Source organism: Dipodomys ordii, unplaced genomic scaffold, assembly GCF_000151885.1.
Source record: "Dipodomys ordii isolate 6190 unplaced genomic scaffold, Dord_2.0 Scaffold4, whole genome shotgun sequence".
Lineage (NCBI taxonomy): Eukaryota > Metazoa > Chordata > Mammalia > Rodentia > Heteromyidae > Dipodomys > Dipodomys ordii.
In genome coordinates, this window is record NW_012267220.1 from 1,195,851 (window position 1) to 1,220,188 (window position 24,338).

Here is a 24,338-nt window from a genome sequence, read left to right on the forward strand (position 1 = left end):
GAAACAAAGGAGGAGGCAACAATGCTTGATAAGAAATGTACTCATTATCTTGCCCATGTAGTTGTAACCCCTCTGTACAGTATTTTCACAATAAAAAATATCTATATACATAACTATAAAAAATAAAATACAAATAAAAAAAAGAAAGGTTAGAAAGTGAACTCAGCAGACCAACAGGCTTTATTCAGGAGTGGAGCCTGGAAAGGGGAAATGGCACATCCCCTCTTACAACCAGAGTCCCTTTAACTATTAGGCAGGGAGCGGGTAGTCCAGTGTGTGTGTGGCGTGGGGGGAGGAGGTAAGATGGACGTGGGGAGGATGAGATGTTCCAAGGTCTCAGCAGCCTCTGTGTTAGTCAGGGGCCTGAGCATCACATGTGGCGGCTCTCTTCCTTCACAGGCTCTCTTCCTACGCCACTGGTGCATTTCTTCAGGGGTTAAGGGAGGGGAGATGGGTCAGCAGGGTCAGCAGCAAGGATAGTTCTAGGCTTTTGCTGTCAAAGGGGAAGGTGAGTGCTATAGGTTAAGTCATTTTCCATCAGGTATACTGAATGCTTATTATTTTGTATGCTGCATTCTTATTTTTTAATACTAAGGAATATATGACAAGTCTTGTCACTAATCACTTAATCATTTTTCAGCCATTGAATTTTTAACGCAGCATATAGGTTGCTATCTGTGTTAGTAAGTGTTCTCAGGCCGAACAGAACTCTGGACGAAGTAGAGATGATGACTCAGGATGATTCTGCATAAGCCTGGCTTACAGAGGGTGATGCCCTCTCCTTTCTGCTTGTTATTGGTGGTTTATTTTCTACTATCATCTTTTCCTTGCAGGGCAAAGTCATTCCCTTTCTTGTTCCCACATTCTTGGCTCTCCACATCTTTTCCCTCCAGCCCTGGACCATGTGCATTCCTAAATGTTAGCGACTGAATGCACGTGAAACTCTTTTCTTCTGACTCAAAGCATTGATTATGTTGTACGGTTCCACTTCCGTTTGGTATTTAGAGTGGTCAATTGACCAGGAACGTGTGATCGATGGTGACTGATTGGCATTGGAGAAGGAGGAATACAAATCTATTGTTAGTCTGTACAGAATTTCAGTTTTTCAATATGAAAATTTCTAGAAATGGATGATGGTGAGAGAAACGGCAATGTGAATGTGACCATTATACATGTGTGTATGTACACTACCCAGAATATTGGAAAAAGGCAAATGGAGATCCCTTCTAGAACTTTTATAACGTGATTATCTTTTTTTAATTATTCTTTAAGTAGTTGTACAAAGGAGTTGCCATTTAACAAAGCAGTTTCTGAAGACACTATATCTTGACTGATGAATAAGCTTGAAAAAGCAAGATTAACTCATTCAGGTGCATATCTGTTTGGAATTAACTTTGGTTTTGTTTGTTGCATTTATGAAGTCATTTTATATATATATATTAATACTTTTGAAAATTTTTCTTGTTCTAGAATAACCAAGGAGCTGAGCATTAATTTTTCTTCACTACTGGAGGAAAAAAAAATGGAAAATGTCATGTTCCTATTAAACACCTGAGTTTTCATGTTTAATACCTAGTATTTTAATAATAAATGTTATTCAATAACAATTTTTCCCAATATCTTTAAAGCTATATGTATTTTAAAAAGTAGGGATGAACTGTATTCAATTAGATGTTATTAAAATTGAATTAGAAAGATAAACTCCTTGTCTCCATGGCAGTAGATATTCCAGCCATCCACTCTGATTTGTATCATTGCCTCTAGCAAACAGCAGATTTATTATTTGGGCATGTCACAATTTATAGTTTGACAGACATGTCCTTGTGGTCACCAAGCTATTTTTCTTATCCCTGCTAACTAAATGCAACCCAACAACTCATCTTAAAGAAGTTACAGTTGTGTCTCCTTAATAGAAAACCCTTGCATTAGCAACTCCAGGCTATCTTGCATTCAAATGAAGACACTGGGTCTAAACCTGTGCCATCTTGGTCACATTAGGGAATTGGGTTTAATTGGCGCCATCTTGTCTTCATGGTGGAGGAAGGGGAAGTCCCACCTCCCAGGTGATGGGCCTGCTTGAATTCCTAGAGGCAGGGGAGGGACTTGGACCACAGGTTACTGGACCTGTCATTCCTTGGTAGGCTCTCAAGTTTCTTGTGTTCCTGCCTGACTCTGACAGTATTTAGGCCCGGAACTACAACAGTATTTTGTGAAAAGTGAACTCACATCTTTCTATCTCTCTCTTAAACCTCCCTACTGATTAGTCAGGATTTCATGTTGATACTCTATTTTCTCCCTTGGAAACATTAACAGTTTACCCAGAAAGTGTTAGATCTTGTTGTGAGGAGTGTGAGGCCACGCACACATTCAGATATTCACAAAGTGACTCAAGATTGGCACAATTTTAGATTAATGGCAATGAAGCAGAAAGGCTACACAGACAGATCATGGATAAAGGAATCTATGGGCCACTTCTGGTGTTTATTGTAGGAAAGTCATACCAGTCATACTCCCCCCACCCCTTGCTGTGGAAAATACAACAATATGCATACATTTTTCTGCCTAACAAAATCCATTCGAAACTCAGGGTTTAGTGTTTTCAATAGGTTTTTATAGGCATTGTCTGCCTCACAAGCTTTGCTAAGCACCAGGGTCGTGGAAAGAAAGCAAGTGTCTTCCATAAATCACACTGTTTGTCTGAACAGCTGAAGCACTGCTAAACAAGCTTACCAATTAGAAAAACCATAATCTGCCTAGGAAACTTTCCACTAAGCTAACAAGGGGTTCCAGTTGCCAGATTTGGTGGGTAACTTTTCAATTTTAACGTACTTGTTTTCTCCTCAGCTTCTGACATAGCTGGCCATGGTAACCTTCTTTAAAGTATATGGTAAAAGATTCTAGACTTCTAGTTTTATTAAGACTGATAACCCCACATACTTTCTACCCAGTCTAACAAATCAAATCCTAATAATGTGCACAGCGATTCCCCAATAGAGCTTGCAAAACATTCTGCTCTGCTCTTTCCAAGAGGTAGTCCATGCTAAGTTAGAAGCCTATAGCTTTAAGGACTCAATCTATTTATCTTCCACTTATGAGTTCTGCCAGCACCTTGTAGCCACAGACCACCGGGAGCACACTATTGTGGGCAGGCAGGATCACTGCTTCTTGCTCTGAGTGGTAACACAAAACATGGAGAATCACCAGGGGTCCCAGGGAGAGAGCATTGAAGAGCCCTTATAGATTTGGGCTGGGGCTGGATGAAAGGGGGAAGGCTAAAGAAACTTTTTTTTTTCTCTTGATTGGATGCTATCAGAAAGTGGAAGTAATTCTCCAATTAGGCATTCTAATAAACCCTACCCAGGAGAGGATAACATGAAGACAACATTCATCATTTTGGTCATGTGGTGATACATAAATTTTTTCCCCTGTGTTTAGACAAAATTATGATGTGGCTTTGTTTGATCTCTTTTTGTCTCCAGAATAACCTTGTCTGACGGAGGCTTCCTCAGTCTGGGAGATGTTTCAAACCTAATGACAGGATGGAGTGGCATTGCTTTGAATGTCAGGCCAGCTTTCTGACTGTCAGAGGTGGCTTTTGTTGTTGTTTGTTTAGATCTTTCTCAGTCTTGAACAAGTCGAGAGATTGCAGTTAGGGAGATGGATGCAAAATATCAGCTAATTTGGTGAACACAACTAGAATATGATACCAGGATTGGCTTCTCAATTGCTTTAGTCTTTTTATTGTTGTTGTTGCTATATTACAATGTCTGACACTGGGTATTGTATGAAGGAAACAGGTTAACTCCACTGCTGATTCCAGCAACTAGAAAGTGGAAATCGCATGACAACATTGTACTCTGAAGGCCTCCCTTGGCTGTATCATAACCTGATACCCCATCGTGGGCGAGTGAGCAAGAGAGAAAGAGAGAGAGGATGGGAAAGAGAGTTGCCATTTAAGGAAACAAGAGAATGGAGAGGGTTTATTCTTCCACAGTAGACCTGCTGTCCCAGAAGATAGCTCAGTCTTGTGAGAACTACATTAATCTCCTCCACGGGTGGTGTCTAATTTAGTCCTTTCTTTTTTTTTTTAATTTTTTCTAATTTAGTCCTTTCGTAATGGACCCTCTACTTCAATACTGTGACTTTGGGATCTATACTTCTAACATATGAAGCTTTAACATACAAAGCTTTGTTCATGTCATACACAAAGTCTTCTAGGTTACATTACATCTGCCCATGACCTTCCTCATCTTTGTCTTTCTAGTATTACAGTTAGCTCACTGATTTATTTATCTCTTTATGGGTATCTGGCCAACACCACACTGTGTGTGCAGAAATCCTATCTGAACTTTGTTTATCAAGCTCTGCCTATCTTTAGGTGGATGTTGTAGGTGGAAATGTAAATACTTAGAGATATCTTCCTACCTGGAAGGAGTTGTGGGTCTTGTTGAATACTCAGACAATGATTGAGAAGCTGCTGATTGTCTGGAAACGTTTTTTGAATATTTTTATTATCATTAACTAGTTGTACGAAGGAGTTACCATTCAACAAAGCAGTGTATGAATACTGTGCATCTTAGTTAATGGCACCCTGTCTGGAACTTTTTGGTTGGGATTTTTCCAGGCCTGGATTAACCAGAGATTTGAATAGAATAAGTGTTTACATGTTGTTTTACTCAAGAGATGCCTGTCAGAAGAGTAATATTTAGCTGGAAGATTGGCTAAGTCTGTAGCGTTTCTCTCTTAAGCTACGTGATAGTTTCAGAATTGAATTCATTTGTTTGACTTCCATCAATCATAACGCCTAACAGGGTTTTATAATGTCTGGATGAATGAAACACGCATTCTTCCATTTTATCTAGAATTTTATCTCTTAAGTCATGAAATGCAAACTTCTAGGATGGGGTTGGTGTTCCTATCTCCCAGTCTTTCCTGGATTTTTAGGAAGGAAGTAGGCAAAGTGAGGGGAGAGTGGGCTTTGACAGTCCTGGGACTGGCAAGAACATTAAACTGCTTTTTCTGTTTTCTTATTTTTTTAAACATTTTATTTGGAAATGCTTAGGGGAAATACTTCACAGGAAGTTGCGAAACATTCTACATACCCCTCCCCTAGCTTCCCCACAACCATATACATGGTGACACAGAGCTACAGATATGCAGAGTGCAGTCACCTTCCTGGCCTGGGTACTGAGCTGCGGTCCTGTGAGATGGAAGCAGTTTAGCAGCTCTGAAGGGTGCGTTGGGGGGAAGTGGAGGGAAGGCTTCTGGGGAAAGCGTACATCTCTGGGCAGAAGGCCCCAGGGAACCAGAACACACATCGCACAGCAGGTGAGGGATAGAAAAGTAGGACGCTGCCCAGGGGACCCAACCCAGCGGTGGGAGATAGGCACCCGGAGCGGGAGGCCGGTGGTCTAAACTTCTTGCTCTACCATTCCTAGGTAAATAAGAATTCTCCTTATCACCTGTAATTTGGCTTCCTCAAGCTAAACTCCTTGGAAATGTCTGTGGGTTCTCAGTGCCAGTCGCAAGGAAGATAAAAGCAGAAATGGCACCACCCATCATGAGCGTTCACTTTGAACTCTGCCAAGCCTTTGCACGTGTGTTTAGAGAAAATTGACGTGATGTTTCCATCAGCTTTGCAACTGAGATTGGACACCCTGGATGGAGACCTTGGCTTGACAAATAAATGGGATGAAGAGCACAGTTTTCAGACTTAAGGGTCATGGCTGCTTTCTTGAATTGTGAGAGTTAAAGCCATAGCGAAGAAATAAAGCAGACGTTACACAGAGGCTGAAGAGGTGGTCAGTTTGTGTTTTGCACTGTTTGTAGATTTGCTCTTCAGAGTTTGACACTGGGTCACAAGTGTCACCATGAGGATGGCTCCTTGGGATTTTGGCCTCTTTTGTCTGATTCCTAAACTGGGGTGGGTTGACGAAAAGTATGATTTGTTATACTTTCATTTATGTCAATCATAGCACTGAGCAGAGACTTGGAAATAAATAAGTATGGAGCTTTGGCAAGCACCCATGGTCCCTACACAACTAAGAAAACTCCTTCTAAACATTCTGTCATTATAAGCTCTACATAGAGATAAAGCAATGGCCACTAAATGCTGAATCCTCTGTAGATACACCACAGGGGATAATTGCAGTTATATCTACCGTAAGATAGTCAGATGCTGGTGGTGCCCATGATCCTAGCTATTAAAGAGGCTAAGATCTGAGGATCATGGTTTAAAGCCAGCCTGGCCAGGAAAGTCTATGAGACTTTTATCCTCAATTAACCACCAAAAAGCCAGAAGGGGAGCTATGATTCAAGTGATAGAGCACTAGTCTTAAACAAAAGGGCTAAGGGACAGTGCCCGGGCTCTGAGTTCAAGCCCTTACAAAACTGGCACATAGAAATTAATTAAACCATGTTTGGTTTAAAAAATTGTTTTGTACGGGATAACTAATACTAAAAATAAATAAATAACAATAACTGTTAAGGTATGTTTGGGGTTTCATGAAAAGGCTAAAAGCTAAGAAACAGGCTAGGAAAAATGAGTTAGAAAAGAAATTAGGCTTAGTTAATAAATTGATAAGTGTTTAGAGTTGTCTCTCTTTTGTTGTTGTTAAACAGTATGCATCTTTAACAGTGGAATAGGGAGTGGGAATAGTTAGTGGAAAAATAGCTAGATCTGCTGCGTATTTCATGTCTATGATCATTTAGGTATTCTTCCAAATGTCTGTATCTCATCCTAATTAATAATGTACGCCTTGGAAAGCCCAGTTAGAAATGTCTTTGATTCCTTTAGCCAGAAACAATCTGGACTACAACATTCAGTGTTCATCAACGACATGTTGTTTATGTCAGTGATGATGGATGGCATTCTCCTGATATCATAGTTGGTTTTAGGCCTTAACTCCTCCAAATTCCCATCACCCTGTGAGGATGGAGATCTGGCCAGCCCTTCCCTCTACACACTAGTCTCTATGGTAGTTGACACCGTCTGTTCCACATTAATTCATATTTGATGATTAGCTGGACAAAATGCCTTTCAGTTATAACGCGAGCTGACTCTCAAGGCAGTTACGACATGGGACTGTGGTGGTCCTAGCTGAGTGTCATCCACCACAGTAAGGTTGGTGGTGTGCAGTGCGCATGTGTGGCTGCCGAGTCATCTTCCACAATTGCTCATGGCAAAGTAGATCACTGAAGTGTAGGGTAGAACTCTTCGTTACTCTGTTCCTTGGAGATTATGGTAATGCAGTTATGGTAATTTCAGCAACAGATGTAGCTCCACGCGTGTAATCAAAAGGAACATATTCTAATTTACCTTTCAGGGGGAGGCATTGTGTGCCAGTGCTAAGCAGCTTTGAACTGAGACCATTATATGTCAGAATAATGACAATCAAAAGAGGGCACCAAGGAGCTCCTTCCTCTCACCAGAGACTCCTGGAAGCGTGGCTAGGAAAGCATCTTTTATTGTTATTAAAAGTTGTTTTGAATCTCCCAGGAATATATCTAATAGTAGCAGAGGCTGAAAGTTGGACTCTGGTATATCAATCGTGTCATTTTGAGCTACAGGGAAATTGTAACTCGAAAGAGTATTAGGAGGCCTTGAGATTCCCTCCTGCCCTCCTTTTACTAATGACTTCACAGGTCGGTGTCCAGTCGTGTTGGACTCAGGCTCTTACTGACAAGTCCTCTGGTACAGAAAATTGTGCTTACTGCTTTTGTCTCATGTGTGCACCCATGATATAGGTTGTTCTGGGACCCAGTGACCCCTCCATGTTGGATCCTGGGCCACTGTCCTATGCACTGTCCTTTTAATCTCTTACTACTCTAGGTGAGATTGGTTCCACTACTCAGTTGGAGTTTGAGAAGAACGTTTCAAATTCCGTAGTTTCCTTTCTCCTTTTTTCTTTTTTTTTTAATTTATTTTTATTTTATTTTTTTGGGTCCGGTTGTGGGGCCTGAACTCTGGGCCGGGCACTGTCCCTCAACTCTTCAGCTCAAGGCTAGTGCTCTACCACTTGAACCACAGCCCCACTTCTGGCTTTTTTCTTTTTGGTTATGTGGTGCTGAGGAATCGAACCCAGGGCCTCAGGCATGCAAGGCAAGCGTTCTACCACTGAGCCACCTTCCCAGCCCTCTCCTTTTTTCTCTCCTCTTTTCCCTTCCTCTTTCTTCCCCTCTCTTCTTTGTTCTATCCTTCCCCTCCTTGCTCCTTCCTTCTCTCCTTTTCCTCCACTTTCCCTTGGAAGGATTTGGGGGATATGATATGGATGGAGTTATGGCCGCCCCCTCAGTAGGTAGACAAAGGATCGTAGATGCTCAGACCCCTTAGATAAGATGGAGCAGTATTTTCATATGACATGTGCACATTCTCGGTTATACTTTAAATTATTTCTAGATTACTTATAACAGCCAGTAACAATGTTAAGTGCCGTGCAAATGGTTGCTACATCATCTTGTTCAGGAAATAAAGATGAGCAGAAAGTAATTGTTCAGTGCAGACACCACTTTTTCCATAACAAATTCTGTCATTGGTTGACTCCCAAGCAGAGCACGGGCAGGTATGGAGGCCCCTCTGTACTCTGCCTTTAAATGTTGGGAGTGCAATGTAGACAGAATACAAGGGGCCTGCAGAGTTTGGGGTTCCAGGTCTCCTTGTGCATTTTACCAGTTCTGTCACTTCCTGTAAACACCAGCCATCAGAATGGCTTAGGGCAGTGGCTGGTTTGTCTGATCACAAAATGACATCAGCACCATGCTTGCCTCTCTGGTACGATTGAGAGTGAAACAGTGTCTCACACTGCTTGAGAAGTAACTTCATCCTGAGCATTGAGAAACCCCTGAGTGATTCACCAGTAGTATCTCATTTCCTCAACACAAGGCTTTCTAGGGTAGTCTCTTATTTGTTTGGGAAGCAAAAGACTGAAAAGGATCAAACAATGCTGGACTCAGATGGCCTGACCCCAGCTCTCAACCCTGAACTACACCACTAGAATAAGAGGAAATACAAGATAAGCAGACCTTGGAAGAATGCGAGGCTGACAAGAGAAGTCTTATCAAGTCAGAATGGGTAGAACAAGAACTTGACCCGCCAGATAATTTGAAGAATGCAAACAGTTTTCCTGCCACAGTCCGCCCTTCTATCTGCCATTTATGTGGGCAGTGCCAAGTCAAGTCAGCCTGGCTGGTGTGTTATTCCAAAGGCAGCTCCATTTTTTGAACCAGGTGAGCTAAACACTGGTTTTAGCAGAGAGATAATATCCTATAGCCTTCTCCTCTGTCTGTGTTGTGGCCTTGATTCAAATCTAAAAGACTATAGTAACTCAAATCTGGTGTTAATCTTTCCTTCCCAGTCTATCTCAAAACTCCCCACAGGGCAGAATTGTTTTGTTTTGTTCCTGTTTTGCTCTCTCTGTGTGTGTGTGTGTGTGTGTGTGTGTGTGTGTGTGATTTAGTCCTTATTTTGACTCACACTAATTGAAAAATAGCTTAGTTCTTTTTTTTTTTTTTTTTGGTCTGTGTGGGGCTTGAACGCTGGGCTTGGGCGCTGTCCCTCAGCTCTTCAGCTCAAGGCTAGCGCTCTATTGCTTGAGCCACAGTGCCACTTCCAAAAAGTAGCTTGGTTCTAAGCACTGACAGATCACTGAGTGATTCACCAGTTGTCTGATTTCCTCAACATAAGAATTGGAGCTTGAACTCAGGGCCTATGCACCATCCCTTAGCTTTTTTTTTTTCTCAAGGCTAGTGTTCTAACCCTGGAGCCACACTTTCACTTTGCACTTTGGCTGGTTAATTGGAGATAAGTCTCACAGACTCTCTTGCCCGGGCTGGCTTAAGACTGAGACCCTCAGAGTTCAGCCAGGTCCTGAGTAGCCAGGATTACAGATGTAAGCCACAGGATAGAATTCCATTGTTGTCAGGTAGACTGTCTTGTTTTAAAGCTTAGATTCTGTGGACTGAAGGTTTAACACCCTGTCTTGATATAAGGACCCTGGGCTATGAGTCCTCTCCTAGGTCTCCCTGTTGCCCTCTCATGATTCCTTGAATGGGCAGCTTGCATTTCCAGGTTAGCCCTCCTGTGTCTACATCTTCCCTTTACCATGCTCATCTCTGTGAAAGCACATTAGAAAACATGGCCCAGTGATGAAAGGCACAGGCCACAGGACACCCGGCCTGCACTGGAAACCCAGTTTTGCCATCTCGTTGCTGGGTTACTTGGGAAGTCAACTGCCCTCCTTCTCAGTGTTCTGATCTGGGAAATGCTCATGGTGACAGTAGTGACTAGAAGATGCAGTTAGATTGGGTTGTAGCTAAGAAGGGGAAATTGACAGAAAGCATGCGGCGTTGTAAGGTGGGCCAGAGGGGACTGTAAGTAGTACTGCACTGCAAAACAAACTTGAATTAAATAAGCATTCGGTGTCATCTCTGTGTGTACAAATAGGAGAGCTACTGTAGGTAACACTCTCTTCTTTCTCTCTTTGGTGATACCAAAATTTGAACTCAGCCCTTGGCTTGCTAGGTAGGTGCTCTGACTGTTAATACAGGCATGTGGTCATTTTTTGTGCTGGATATTCTTACGTGGGCACATGCCTCCTTTTAAGTTGGGTCATCATAGTTGGGGATAACAGGCCCCAACTTTTGTGCCCAGCTTCCTCCCAATCTCAACTTCTCAAGTAGCTAGGATTTACAGGTCTGAGCCACTACTGCCCAATAGTCTTTGTGGGAAGTGTTTTAAACTAATTCCTTAATAGCCAGTTAGCCCCCCAGCAGAGATAGTTGAACTTGTGTGGATTACCAGTAAGTGTGAGGTGGGAGAAAATGAAGCAAGGGTAAAGAATGTCAAGAGGAGAACCCACAGATAGGCTAGGTGTGTTGGGCTTCTAGCCCATTCCGTACAGAGTATTGAATGTTCTTCATCAAAAATCACAATGCACTGCATACACATCTATTATTAAAGTCCCCTTGTTACATTCTTCTAAAGATTTTTTTTGTTCTGTTTCCATACTGGAATACACAAAAAGAAAAGGCTTTGTTGATCTAACTTGGTGGGGTTTCTAAAATAATTCTGCACAGTGTGCACTGTCTGTAGTCCTGTTAGATAAACAGTACTTTCTGAAAGAAAGCCCCTCATTTCTGGGCTGATGTCTGCCTTGTAGGTAGGGAAGGAAGAGGAGGACTGAGAGTAGTTAGGCAGTTTGTTTTGTCTAGACTCAGTATGGCCATTTCATTCTTAGCCCCTCTTACCGCATTCAGCCAGGAAAGCCAGTCCACATCCACCCCAGAGAGAAGTGCGAACTCCTTTGGTTTGGATGGCCCCATTTGTCCTTGCTCTGGGATTGAGAATCAGCTATGCAGCTTCCTCTGTCTCCCAGGACCCAGGCTACCCAGCCAGCTGATTCCTGATTCTGTGTACATGTGTTGTTCTGTTTACTCTCTAAAGTGCACAGCTGGCTGAAGAAGGTCACCATGGTGGCGATTTAGGATTTGGGAGCCCTCTGGCTCTGTGGGCATGCGCGTTAGTCAGCTTCCTGTTATTGTAATAAACACCTGAGATCATCCGTTTGCAAAGGGAAAATGTTTGGAAGGTCCATGAACTACTGACCTTGTGGCTTTGGTCCTGTGGTGAGACAATATCTCATGGTGGAAGTATGTGATGTGGCAAAACCATTCACAATTCATGACCTGGATGCAAAAGAGAGAAGGGGAAAGGGGAACCAGGATCCCACTGTTCCAGTGGGGCCATTCTCCCCCTCCCCCCCAGTGACCTGAACGCCTTCTACTTCGGCTCTACTTCATAAAGGTTCCACCATCTTCCAACAGTTCCAGCCTGGGAACTGTTCCTTTACCAGACAGACCTTTGGGAGATATGCCAGATCACACTGCTCCTGTGAGTCACCAGCCCTCTTGAACCCATTTCTGGGCCTTGGAGAATGGGGATGGATGGCTCACCATGAAGATCATCATGGGGTTGAGGTGACATCACAAGTAATGCAGGAGGCCCGACCACTTAGTCTCCAAAAGAACTCTTGAGCCCCCTAGGGCTACCCAGACAGGTCCCAGGTCACTTCCTGGGATGAGTAAGCCCCTTTGCCTCCACGTAGTCATGGACTGGCCTCTCTAGATTGTGTTGCTCGGGCAGTCTCAGGTCTCTGGTACCTATTATTTCTCTCCCTCCTAGCTGATGGCAAGGCCCATGGCTTATCTTTTAGGAATGTGAGGAGGCTGTTTTCCTTCTCTCTAGGCTGCCTTGCACCATAGATGACCATGAACCCATTTCACTGGGTGCCACCGGCACCTTCTGGCACATATCTGACCTGACCTTGTTGCTGAGATTCACCACTCAGCAACTCTGCTCGCCCTCTGTGCCCTGCGCTTATTGCTTAGCAGGGAGGTAGTTGGCTGCAGAGCAGAGCACTGTTCACTTTTTCATTAGCCCCCTCCGTGATAATAAACAGTCTGCATTTCTCTGGAAGCAGGGTGTAGAGTGACCTTAGGACCTGACTTCACCCCCCACAGATGCTCCTTCCCTGAGTCACCATTGAGCACTTGCTAGCTTTGGCTGTCCTGGAGGATGTGAAGCAGACACACCGCATGGCTATTGCTATGGGAATCTATCTATTCCATGGTCTGGTAGAAGAAAGAAGGGAATTCAGTACTTGGCAGGAAAAAAACAAAACAAAACAAAAATCTCCTAATGGCTCAAGGCATTGTATCAACTGAGCATCTAGACAGCTAGAGATGTTAATCCTTCTCTCCATTCAGAGATCATCCTCACTTGATTAAAAATGTCCCTTGCCAGGGGGCTTTTCAATTGAGATATCTTAAAGTCGCTCTGGTGCTCTAAGCTCCTTCCCTCTGCTTGGAAACACGAAGTTGTTGTAGGGACATTCTGTCCTGGCTCCAAGTGTAGAGCCAAAGCCAGTCTCACAGCTGACAGAGGAATCCTTTATCCCGGGAACGTGAGTGTGCACAGCCACGCGAGATGTGAACATGCAAAACATGGCTACATGGAGATGCAAAAAAGAACCCAGATTGCTAGACAAACAAAGCTTCAAGTGACAGTAGAGGTGCTGGGATTGCTCATGAACAAAAGCACACCTTGAGTTTAGGAACCAGTACAATCGCATATGATGGGTGAAGCAAAGCAGTTCAGATTATCAAGGGTGTCCGCCTGGTGTCACCGATGGCTGACAGGGCAACTTACAGTCAGCCAGAGTTGGGTTGGGAGTTGGCTTGGCTTCTTGCCAGCTGTGTACCTTGGGCAGGTCACATCACTCTTAAGTTTCCATTTTCTTGAGTGGGGATAATAAGACTGAGCTCATAGGATTGTTTTGAGGATTAAATGAGATAATGTTCATAACACACTTAGTCTGATGTCTGGCCTAGTGCAAATGCTCACTAAGTGGTTGTAATTACAAGCAATGGGAAGGGTAGAGGAAGCCTGATTGCAAGTCTGCCTGTACTTTGTGGCACAGGGTGGCCCCCGCAGCATTGAAGGAGTGATAAACCAGACAAGTCTCTCTCCAAGGTGATGCATGGTCTCAGTTTCTATCTGGCTGTTGGCTAGAGGCTCCCATTACTCTCAATATGGGCTTCTCCCTCGTACTCACAATATGGCAGCTTGCTGAGCAAGATAGAGGACTCCTAAGACAAAAGCTGCAGTCTTGTATTCCATATTCTCACCTTCTTTTATCCCACCTCTTCTTCCATAGACTCACATCAAGCCCCTGGGACAGGTAGAGCAGACATACAGTGGTATGAGCACCAAGAAGCTAATTGTTGGGGGCCATCCTGGAAGCTCTGCCTACAGGAATTAAACTGAGAGGCTGAGTTGGATGGGGATTGTAAATGAAGCCATAACATGCCAATGCAGTTTACAGTGTTCGTTTTATACCTATTTGGGAGAGTATTTGAAAAGTGAATAAAATCCTTGCAGTGCACCCACCCAGGATGGCATATGGACCCACATGTTCTATAAAGACATTGAACCCTTTCACTCAAAGTCTGCTTGCTAATCCTTCCCCTGGAAGGCCGTCAAAGAACTCACTGTATAAGCCAGAGTGGAGCTGACCTGCACGGCGCTACTGAGGCTCTGGTCTGCCACTTCCTGAAGCAGAAGACACTGCTCATTTCTTTCCTCCATCTCTTGGCTGTGCCTGCACACGGGGTGGAGATGTCTTGTAGAATTTATTGCTGTTCCTTGACTAGTTTCCTTTATCGCTCACAAGGCCCGTCGTTGTAATGTGCCATGTTCCCTGGCCCCATCTGCCATCCCTTCTGCCTACCACTGACTTGACAGCTTTCATCCATGGGGCTCAACCTGAAGTCTGCCATGATTTATGTACCTCTTGTAGACATGAGCAGACATATCCTGGAAAGTTCTCTGTCATAGTACCCAGCTCTTATGACCGACCCAGTGGGCTTACTGGGATCTACAGAGTAAAACATTTACAGCCTTCCAAACAGCACTTGCCTAGTTGTAGAAACCTCAGTATCCACTGACAGTACCAGAGTGGAGTTATAGGTTCTGGATCGAACTTAGACTTGTCTTGTTTTCCGATCATTTCTACTTGAAAATAATGAGAGACAGTTTCTGTGGCCACTTGAGAATCCTGACAAATACTGATGACTTGTATCATTTGTCTGAAGTTAATTTTATTCAATGATCTATTTCTTATGTCTTTCCCATACAGTGGTAGGTGGGAACATGGTGTGAATACTTCCTATCTGTTTTGAATAACATCTCAAATGATTTAAGTTGCAGGCCCCTGAGCTCACTAAGGTTGGAATCTGTGCTTGGTTGACTTTTCCCATAACTTCTTTTCCCTATGACTTTTTCTATGACTTCTTTCCTATGACTTCTTAGGCAAGTGCACTGACCATGGTAGGAACTTGAAGCCTATGTGTTAGATAGAAGGGTGCAAAGAATCCCCAGAGCAGTGGGCTGTGGACTCTGACTCACATCCATTGTTGCATCACTGCTGGATTGTTTGGAGGTCTAGAGATGATGTTCTGGATGTCTCCTGATCTGGCTAAGGTGTCAAGAATGTTGCTCCACTTCTACTTGGGATCTTTAGATACCCACTCCATTTGCCAGCCCCCTTAGTGTGGGCCAACTCTGTCCTTCAGATCCCCAGCCTTAAAGTTTCAAGAAGACTATAAATTCCTCCAGCATTCCTTTATAGCCTTGAAAAGCCTCTGAAGAAAGCCTGGAGATGTGTCTTGCCTAGCAAGCACACGGCCCTGGGTTTGATCTCCAGTACTGCTAAAAAGGATTATGCTGACCTGAGGGGATGGAGCTGCATTGTACTGAGGACTCTTTTCTAGTCGGAGAGTTCTTGGTCTTGTTCAGTGGCTCAGACACAGATGAGTACTAGAGAGTGTGGCTTTGCAGCCACAGTTTGCCTTCATAAAAGGGCTGCAGAGATGTCTGTTGTCCATTCTGTAAGTGGTCCTAAGATCATAAAAATGGCAGCAAGTCCACGATGCTGTGAGTCTTCTTTAGCCCAATCAATAGCTTGAGTGTCCAGATGTGGTGTATGACATCCCTCTTTAGGGGTTGGCCAGGGATAGGAAGATGTTGGGTAACGCAGTTAGTAGAGATGAATGCTTAAAAATCCAAATGGACGGAGGCCTGATCAACACAAAGATACTCAACAATGAGAAAATAAATCGGCATCTCTTGTCTTCCCTGAATATATTCTTGACAAGGGCACCCTCTTCCTCACCATCCCCTCTCTGTTCCTTCTAACTCCCCAAGAGACTGAGCTAGTCTGAAAATCCAAATTCCTTTTCTAAGGGTTAAAAATAGTCACACAGTGCTGCTGTGATCTCATAAAGCGGTGTTTTCACTGTCATCTCTAACTTGTGGTTAGTATTGTTTGGTAATTACATACTGCTGCTCTTTATGAGCAAATCAGGAAACAGTTTACAAATGCCTGGTCATTTCTGCAACTCCTGAGTTTAGGCAGGGAGCTTGTACAGTGCCCCTGCAGCTCAGCTGACCATCAGTCCATTTGTATCTCCACGAAGTATCTTTCCTAAAAGTGACAGCTAGGGAAATGACATCTACTCTCAAGAATGACATTCTGGAAAAGTGGGGTCAAGAAGGAGGAAGGGGAGATAAACAGAGAGAATGAATGATGTAGTCATAATATTCAGTATATAGAGGTGAAAATGAAACTAGGTAAAATTGAGGGTAAGGGTGGGGTTGGTAGAGAAGGTAGAGAATGATTGATGGAAGATGCATTGTACTCACAAAGTGACAAGTTGAATACAAACTGTTTGTACAACTGCCTAAAGATAATATTTTTTAAAGATTAAAAATAAGAATGGCATTCTGGGATGTCAAATAAAAGGCTCAAATTTTCTGTAGGTCTAGTTTCTAGGCTCTAGTCTCTACAGTATATTATCCTCCATTATCTTTACAGAAACACTAAAACCAGCTACTATTGTGATTGTAGATCACATTGTTGGTCTTATTTGTAAATGCTATGTCTGCTAAAGGATGCAGAGCTTGTGTCTGACTTACAATGTTCTCCTTCCAATATCTAAAAGGAAGAATTCAGCGCTCCCTCATTGACAGCAATTCTTGGCTGTTTGTTGCTTCTTTGGAAAAGTCCATTCTCCCTCAAATATCTATGTTTTTCCCTCCTCCTTTCCTCCTTAAGAGTTGAATCAATACCAAGTCACCTTGACATTTATCTAGTGAATTTTGAAAGCCAGAGTAACAGACAGACCTATGGAACAGAACAAAATGATATTCTATCATTTCAATTTTCTTTAACCATAGTCTGAATGCATTGCTTTAGTTAACCAACATGACTTCAATCTGTTATGCAAATATAACAATAATCCCATTAAAAATCTGTGAGCTAGTTTGCATATTTTAAGTTTCTACCGCATAACAAATTGTGCCTGAATGTTCCACCTTATTTTATTGCCTTATTTTGTCTTTAATGACAACCTATTTAAAGCAGAAATCTTTCAAATTGCAGAATAACTTGATAACATGTCTTCACTAGTAATTTAATACTTGTATATAATGAGTTCATCTGATAGATTTCATTAAAAACAGCAAGGTGCCCAGCTACCAAAGCTGAGATGTTTTTAATCACAGAATTATAGTAATTATACAAATCCCAAGATTTTCATCAGACAGATGAGGCTTCCAGCGCTAAACATGCACTTTAAACTTAGCTCTAATAACTGTGTATTGTTCTAAATTATAGTAGAGGGAGTCCTCAGGCCCAGGAAAATACTAGAGGAATATTAGAGAGAAAATGTTGTATGCGGGATTTTTAAGAGAAATGGAGCAAGGAATTATTTTGGAGCTGGAGTGGTTTGGGTAATAGGCACATCTCCCCACCTCCAGTGTGATGGAGGAGAAAATGCCCATGTGTGGAAATAGAATGTTCAGATTAAGCCTGTGAGCTCAGGACTATCACCACCCATCTTAGAACAGAGTGTATGATAGCCGAACATCTGTCCTCTAAGGAGCCTAGAGATACTAATTGACTTGGCTAGATTCCCCTTCCCATCAGCCACCAGGACAGAACTCCTGAAAATGACGTCAGAATCTAGGATATCTAGGCTAGATGAAGACTCTATAAAGAATAATTAAAATGGGGTCCAGTGGTTCATGCCTGTAATCTGAGTTGTTCAGGAGGCTGAAGTCCAAGGCCTGCAATTTCAAAGTCATAAACATTTTGCTTTTCTTTTTTAGATTAAAATGTGTGTGTGGTGGTAGAGAATTTATAACACACACACACGTGCATGCACACATACCCACAGGAGAGGGGAATGATCACTTACAATCCTTCCACCCAGAAAGAATTATCATTTGCATTCGCCTACATTTCCTCCCTCCCTTGCTCTGCACAGATACACGTTTGTGTTCCGATGGACAGACAGGTTACCAATATTTCATATCCTCTCTGAGCACCCTGCATAGACCTCAGGGGTGGGGGTGGCGGGGGGTGTCGGCTCCCCATTGTCTTGGGGTGCTATCTTCTTCATCTTCTGTCTCCCCAGGTCCTGCAGCCTTTTGAGGGGGAGCGGACTACGATGTGGATGAACGGGAGAAGTCGGAGTCTCCACCCGACGCTTTGCTTCCTCCTGGAAGACCGTCCAGTGGGAGCGGAGCCGCTGTCTCCCGCGGCGATCAGCGCCAAGGCTCAGGCCCCTGTGTAGGTGGGATGGACGGAAGGAGCACGCTGCCGGTGGTCTAGACCGGGGAGCCCTTGCCGGGGTGGGGGGCCGCGATGCCACGTGGTCTGGACGCATGGCCCTCCCCTGAGTGACCATGGTCCGCCGCGGGCTGCTGGGCTGGATCTCTCGCATGGCGGTGCTCCTGGTGCTGCTCTGCTGCACCGTTTCGGTCCTCTACATGTTGGCATGCACCCCGAAAGGTGACGAGGAGCAGGCCTTGGGGCTCCCCCGGGCCAATGGCCCCACGGGCAAAGAAAGCTACCAGGCCGTGCTGCAGGAGCGCGAGGAGCAGCACCGCAACTACGTCAGCAGCCTCAAGAGACAGATCGCCCAGCTCAAGGACGAGCTCCAGGCCCGCAGCGCGCAGCTCCGCACCGGCCAGGAGCAGGCCAGCGAGGCCGCAGGCCTGCACCCCGCCCCGGGCCCTCCCGCACCCCCAGCCCAGGCCGACCTGCTGGCCTTCCTGCGCGCCCAGGTGAGCAAAGCGGAGGTGCAGACCGGGGTGAAGCTGGCCACCGAGTACGCCGCCGTGCCTTTCGAGAGCTTCACCCTGCAGAAGGTGTACCAGCTGGAGACCGGCCTGACCCGCCACCCCGAGGAGAAGCCCGTGAGGAAGGACAAGCGGGACGAGCTGGTGGAAGCCATCGAGTCGGCCCTGGAGAGCCTGAACAGCCCTGCGGAGAGCGCCCCGAATCAGCGAGCGTACACCGCCTCGGACTTCATAGAAGGTTGGCATGTTTGTAAATTGGGGGGGGTCAGAGAAGAGGCATCGGGTCTGGGGTACCCCCCCACCCCACTACCTCCCTTCCCAGGCCTTCCCCAAGCCCAGGCAGATTCCATCTGAGACCAGCAATTGGCTAAGGGGAGAGGCCCCTTGTCAAGCCTTATGAGAGCCAGTGTCCTTGGGTTTTCTTACTTTGCAGAAACATGTGTTTTCACTTGCTGGGGAAATGGACATTAAGGGCAGTTTCTTTGTTCCTTGGCAGAGGCTGAGTGTCAGAAGCAGCTTGGCTCTTAGAGGCTCACACCTGTAATCCTAGCTACTCAGGAAGGCTGAGATCACACCTGTAATCCCAGCTACTCAGGGAGGATGAAATCTGAGGGCTGGGGTTTGAAGTAACTCATCTCCAAGTAACTACCAACGTTTTTTTTTAAAAGTGAAAAGTGGTGCTGTGATTCAAGGGGTAGAATGCCAGCCTTGAGCTCACAAAGCTCAGGACAGAGTCCAAGCCCTGAGTTCAAGCTCCAAGTATGGCATGATAAATATATTCATATACACATACAAATATAAATATAAACAGAAGAAAACAAAATACACACGTAATACTTTGAGACCCCAACAGACTGAGAGGCGATTTTCATTCTCTCTTCTCCTGGGGATTTTTAGGAACTGAACTGGCTATCAGACCTCGAAGGAACAGAGCAGAATGCTTACCAATGCCCAGGCAGGCAGGCCTGCTCGCAAAACTTTGACTCACTTCTCCCCAAGGAATAAGGATATGGAGCTATAAATTCATTCAAAACCTGTTGCTTGGCCAAGCTAGTGGCAGAGGCAGGATTGATTGATTGGTTGGTTGGTTGATTTGCCTGATTGTGATACTAAGGTTTGAACTCAGGGTCTGGTGCCTGCTAGGCATACGTTGTACCACTTGGGCTGTGTCCCACACACTTATTTGTGCTGAATTTTTTCATTTGGATCTTGCATTTTTGCCTGGGTCAACCTGGATGGAAATCCTTCTATGTATGTCTGCTGCATTGCAGGAATGGGAGATGTGTTCCAGCTTGCTCAGCTTAGTGGTTGCCATGATTCTTGCTAATTATTTTCTGAGGCTGGCCTCCAATCATGATCCCTTCCTTCTAAACAGATTGGATTACAATCATGAGCCTCAGCGCCTAACCCAAATCCAGGATTTTAATCCAGCAAGTCTTTCTCCAGGGTGCCACCTCATTGTATTGTACAGATTGTCAGAGCACACGGAAATAAAACAAATGGGCACAAGACAGCCTGACATCACGGTTGTCTGATTTTTTTAAAAAAGAAAACATCTTTTCATTAAATTACATATCATTGCTGGCTCAAAAATCAACTAATAACTTTTTTGCAGCGATGGGAAATGAACCTATGGCCTTGCATATGTTAGGCAAGCTCTCTACCATTCAAGCTATGCCCACAGACATAGTACTTTTTATCAGTTACATTTTTATTTTCTTTAAGTAGTTGTACAAAGGGGTTATCATTCAGCATGTCAATTTATAAGTACAATACATCTTGATCAATGTCACCCCATTCATCATTCTTCCTCCTCTCTCTCAATACGATCCCTTCCTTAACACTGTGTTTTTATTTTGTTTTAGAGATAGGGTATCACTGCTACCTCTCCCTGGGCTGGCCTCCTGATTATCCGCTGGGATTACAGGCTTGTGCCACCATGCCCAATTTCAGCTAATAATTTGGACGAAATGGTGGCCTTCAAAGATATCTACCTTCATTCCCGATTTGGGGGCAGAATTAACTTCAAGTTGCCCAGAAGTATACCTGTGTCCGCCTAACCCACTTCCTCCTTTGTTTTAAAACTGGCCAACGGTCTTCCAGGCAGATTCTTCTCTCATCACAACCCCTCTGGATGCTCGTGAAGTCTGTTCTCTTGGACACTTTTGTGGCTTGGGGTCTTTCCACTTTCCAGGGGATCCACAAATTCATGCAGTTTTAATGAGGCACTGTTTTTCACATACCATGAGCCAGGTAGAGAAATATTTCAGTGTGTGGATTTTCTTGACCCTCATTTCCCATGAGATTAAAAGAGAAAATATGCAGAGCCTTCAGCAGTAATTTGTGTAGTGTTTGTGTATGCTAAGCACTCAAGATTTCAAAATATACTGATGAGCTAATATCAAACCTTACAGCGCTTTTCTGTGTGTGACAAATTTCCACACGCATTATCTTCCTAGTTGACTCCAAGGGAAGATCACCAAACATTTTTTAAAAAATAAAACAACCCTCCCTGTTTGCCTCTGTCGCTGGAGTAGGTGTGAGAGAGCGGCCTGGGTAGAAAACGATTTGGAAAAGCACTTGATTACAAATCAATGCTTGCCTTTTTGCATGTTTGCCCTTGTTATTGTTGGTTGTTGCAATCGTGTTGTGCGTGTCTGTGTACAGTGCCTTGTCACAAGGCCCATTGCTCTCCATCAGCAGTAGCACCAGCCCTGTGTCCCTATTTGATTTGCTCTGCAGTGGCACTGGATTTCTGTTGGAGATATTCTCAGCAAAAGCTACCCCATGTTGCTTTCATGGGCTGTACATGGCTGGTGTTTGGGGCAGATCAGCCCACATGCATCTTCCAGATAGAGCATAAACCTAATCCAGTGTTCTCACGTGACAAGTAAATAAAGACAAAGCATTATGCATGGTTGATAGTGATTTAATTTTTAACATCTCATCTGTGGGTTAGAAGGGACTTTTGGATGACGTCTTCTATTGTCACAGGAAGCATGTGTTTTGAAAAGGTCTGCCAGATGGAAGAAGGAGCAGAGAGATAGAATTAAGTTCAATAAAACAAGGAACTTGGAAAAGACTGACGTTACAGAACAAAATAGGATTCTTGTCATTACAAGAATTCTGCCATTGGCAGAGGACAGCGGCTTATAACTGTAATCTCAGATACTTAGGAGGTAGATTTAGAAAAATTATGGTTCAGGGCCAGCTAGGGCAAAAAGTAAGATCCTGTGTGAGGGTAGCTGCCTATAAATCCCCAAATCATAGGAGGAAGACCGTGGAGGATCTTGGTCAGAGAAAACCCTGGGCAAAAGCGTAAGACCCTACTTGAGAAATAGCTAAAAGGACTGGAGGCATGGCTAACGTGGTAGAGCACCTGCCTCACAAACACCAGATCCTGAGGTTATAGATTGTGATTCTTGGTTCAGAGAGGTAGCTGGCTGGACTGAATTCCAATCTTAGCTTGATGCTCTATGGTCCAGACCTTGTGAAGGTGAAAGTTGTACATGGAAAAGGCCCAATTTGAGACCATTCCTTCATGATGAGCTAGGGCAAGCGTTAAAAGTACTATCTCATTAAAATAATTTATTCACATTTTTAGACATTATCTCAGAGAGCATGGTTTTGATTTGTGCGTAGGTTTCATTAGTACAAAAAGTGGAGCAATTTAGCTCAAGTCTGAGGAGAAGAATTTTAGAAGCAGGAGTGCTCCACACACTCTGAGAATTCTGAATGAAGGCAACAGATTTACTGAACCTTAAACTAGTATGATAAAGATGGTGATTCTTTGTGCTTAAAGAAATAATAAGGCCAGTCTTGGTGGTGCATGCCTCTGATCCCAGCACTCGGGAGGCTGAGGTAGGAGGATCATGAATTGGAGGACAGCCTGGGCTCTACAGAAAATATAAGGCCAATTTGGCATCTATCACAGTACTCTACCTCAAAAGAAAGGAAAGAAAAATTAATAACAAAACTCCATGAGATGCGGCAAGATGACAATCACTCTATACAGCTTAAAGCTCACTATGAAGTGGGTGGCTTGGTGGCATTAGCACTGTGTGACTCACCCTTAGACTCTGTTAGACTCACTTACTCCATCAGTAACACACTTGATATATACCCCCTTGATAGCCGCCAGCCTCTCATCTGCAGAGACAAAGCACCGCTAACGCTTTTGCTAAGCCACCATCTCTGAGGAACCCCTCGCTATCCAGTAGGAGTCACCTGCCTTTGGTAGATGGACTGGCACCTATCCTGTAGCAGGAGAGATTCGGTAAGGTCTGATCTGCCTGTGGTGGCTGCCCGCACTTCTGCAAGGTCTGCAGAGGGAGAATGTCTACTTAGGCCCATCTAATTTACCATCTACATGATTTAAGTACTTGTCTCTAAGAGCCAGGGAGAGCAGCATCTGCCAGGGTGGTCCTGGTGTTTGCATTGGGTTCTTCCATGATTGCATTCATCTTTGACAACCGTCTGTGCGAGCAAAGAAAATGGAGTATGATCAGTCCCTGGCCTCAGGACGTCTCAGTGTTTGCCTCCTCACATACACACAAAACTCCCTTCTCAGTGGGTGTGCTTGAGTTCTTCCTTCGGTCGAGGATGCACACACTAGTATTGGAAACTCAGTGACACAACATTTGGCTTGGATTTCGTGGTTTTCAGGAGAGCATTTGGACACACATTTGATATCAGTCCATACGCTGAACCATATCTGAACTCTTCCTCTTCTGCAATCCAAGCATCTGACGGCAGGACTCTTCTGAGAGTTGTTAGTGTCCGCTGTCTCCTTGGGTCACACTCTGGTCTGTCCCCATCCTGTGCACCTCTCTCCCCCCGCACCTCCTGCAGCTCCTGTGGGGTGAATAGTGTGGCCAGAGGAGTCCTAGGCCAAATACTCTCTTTAGGGGTGAGATGGAGACAGTTAAAGCTTTGATGCAGTTATGGTTTAACTGTGTCCCTCCAAAATGCAGTATTGTTTATTGATGAATTGATTGGTTTTTGTGGGCTTTTTTGTTGTTCAGTATTCCTGGGGTTTGAACTCAGAGGCTTATACTTACTAAGCTCCATATTGCTTTATTTATTATTCAGAGAGGGCCTTGAACATTTTGCCTCATATCCGCCTCAGTCCAGAATCCTATGTATATCCCCACATAGCTGTGATTACAAGCAAACACTTGTGTCAAGCTCGTTGGTTGAGATGTGATCTTCTGATCTCTGGCTTTCAAGGAGCTGGTATTGAAGGTCCTGAGCTGCCATACCAGAGGAGGTATGGTAGCTTGTGAGGGGAATTACAGCCTGTGAAAGAGGTTGTGTGCAGTGTTGATGCCTACTCCACTTCTGAGCGTGCAGGATTCATCTTCCACAGACACTACATCTTGACTTTGAACTTCCCATTGATTTCCCAGAATTACGAGGAAATAATTTCCTGTTCTACAAGTTACCCAACCTCAGGTATTGTGTTGTAGCAGTGCAAGTAGACTAAGAGAGGACAAACCTTGATGGGCCATAAAGCAAGGGGACATGGAGGTGACTATAAAACTTAATAGCAGGTGGGCTGGGAATGTGGCTCAGTGGTAGAGCGCTTGCCTTGCAGGCATGAGGCCCTGGGTTCGATTCCTCAGCACCACATAAGCAA

At 44.2% G+C, this 24,338-nt stretch overlaps 1 protein-coding gene across 2 annotated transcripts in view; it reads left to right on the top strand.

Moving 5' to 3' along the window:
- Positions 1-24,338, top strand: part of Csgalnact1 (chondroitin sulfate N-acetylgalactosaminyltransferase 1) — a 202,207-nt gene that overhangs the window by 126,075 nt on the left and 51,794 nt on the right. For both annotated transcript variants that reach the window (XM_013026096.1, XM_013026087.1), the window contains exon 3: positions 18,034-18,938. In XM_013026096.1, the coding sequence (XP_012881550.1) occupies positions 18,305-18,938 (634 nt within the window). In that variant the 5' untranslated portion in view covers positions 18,034-18,304. The remainder of the gene's footprint in view (positions 1-18,033; positions 18,939-24,338) is intronic.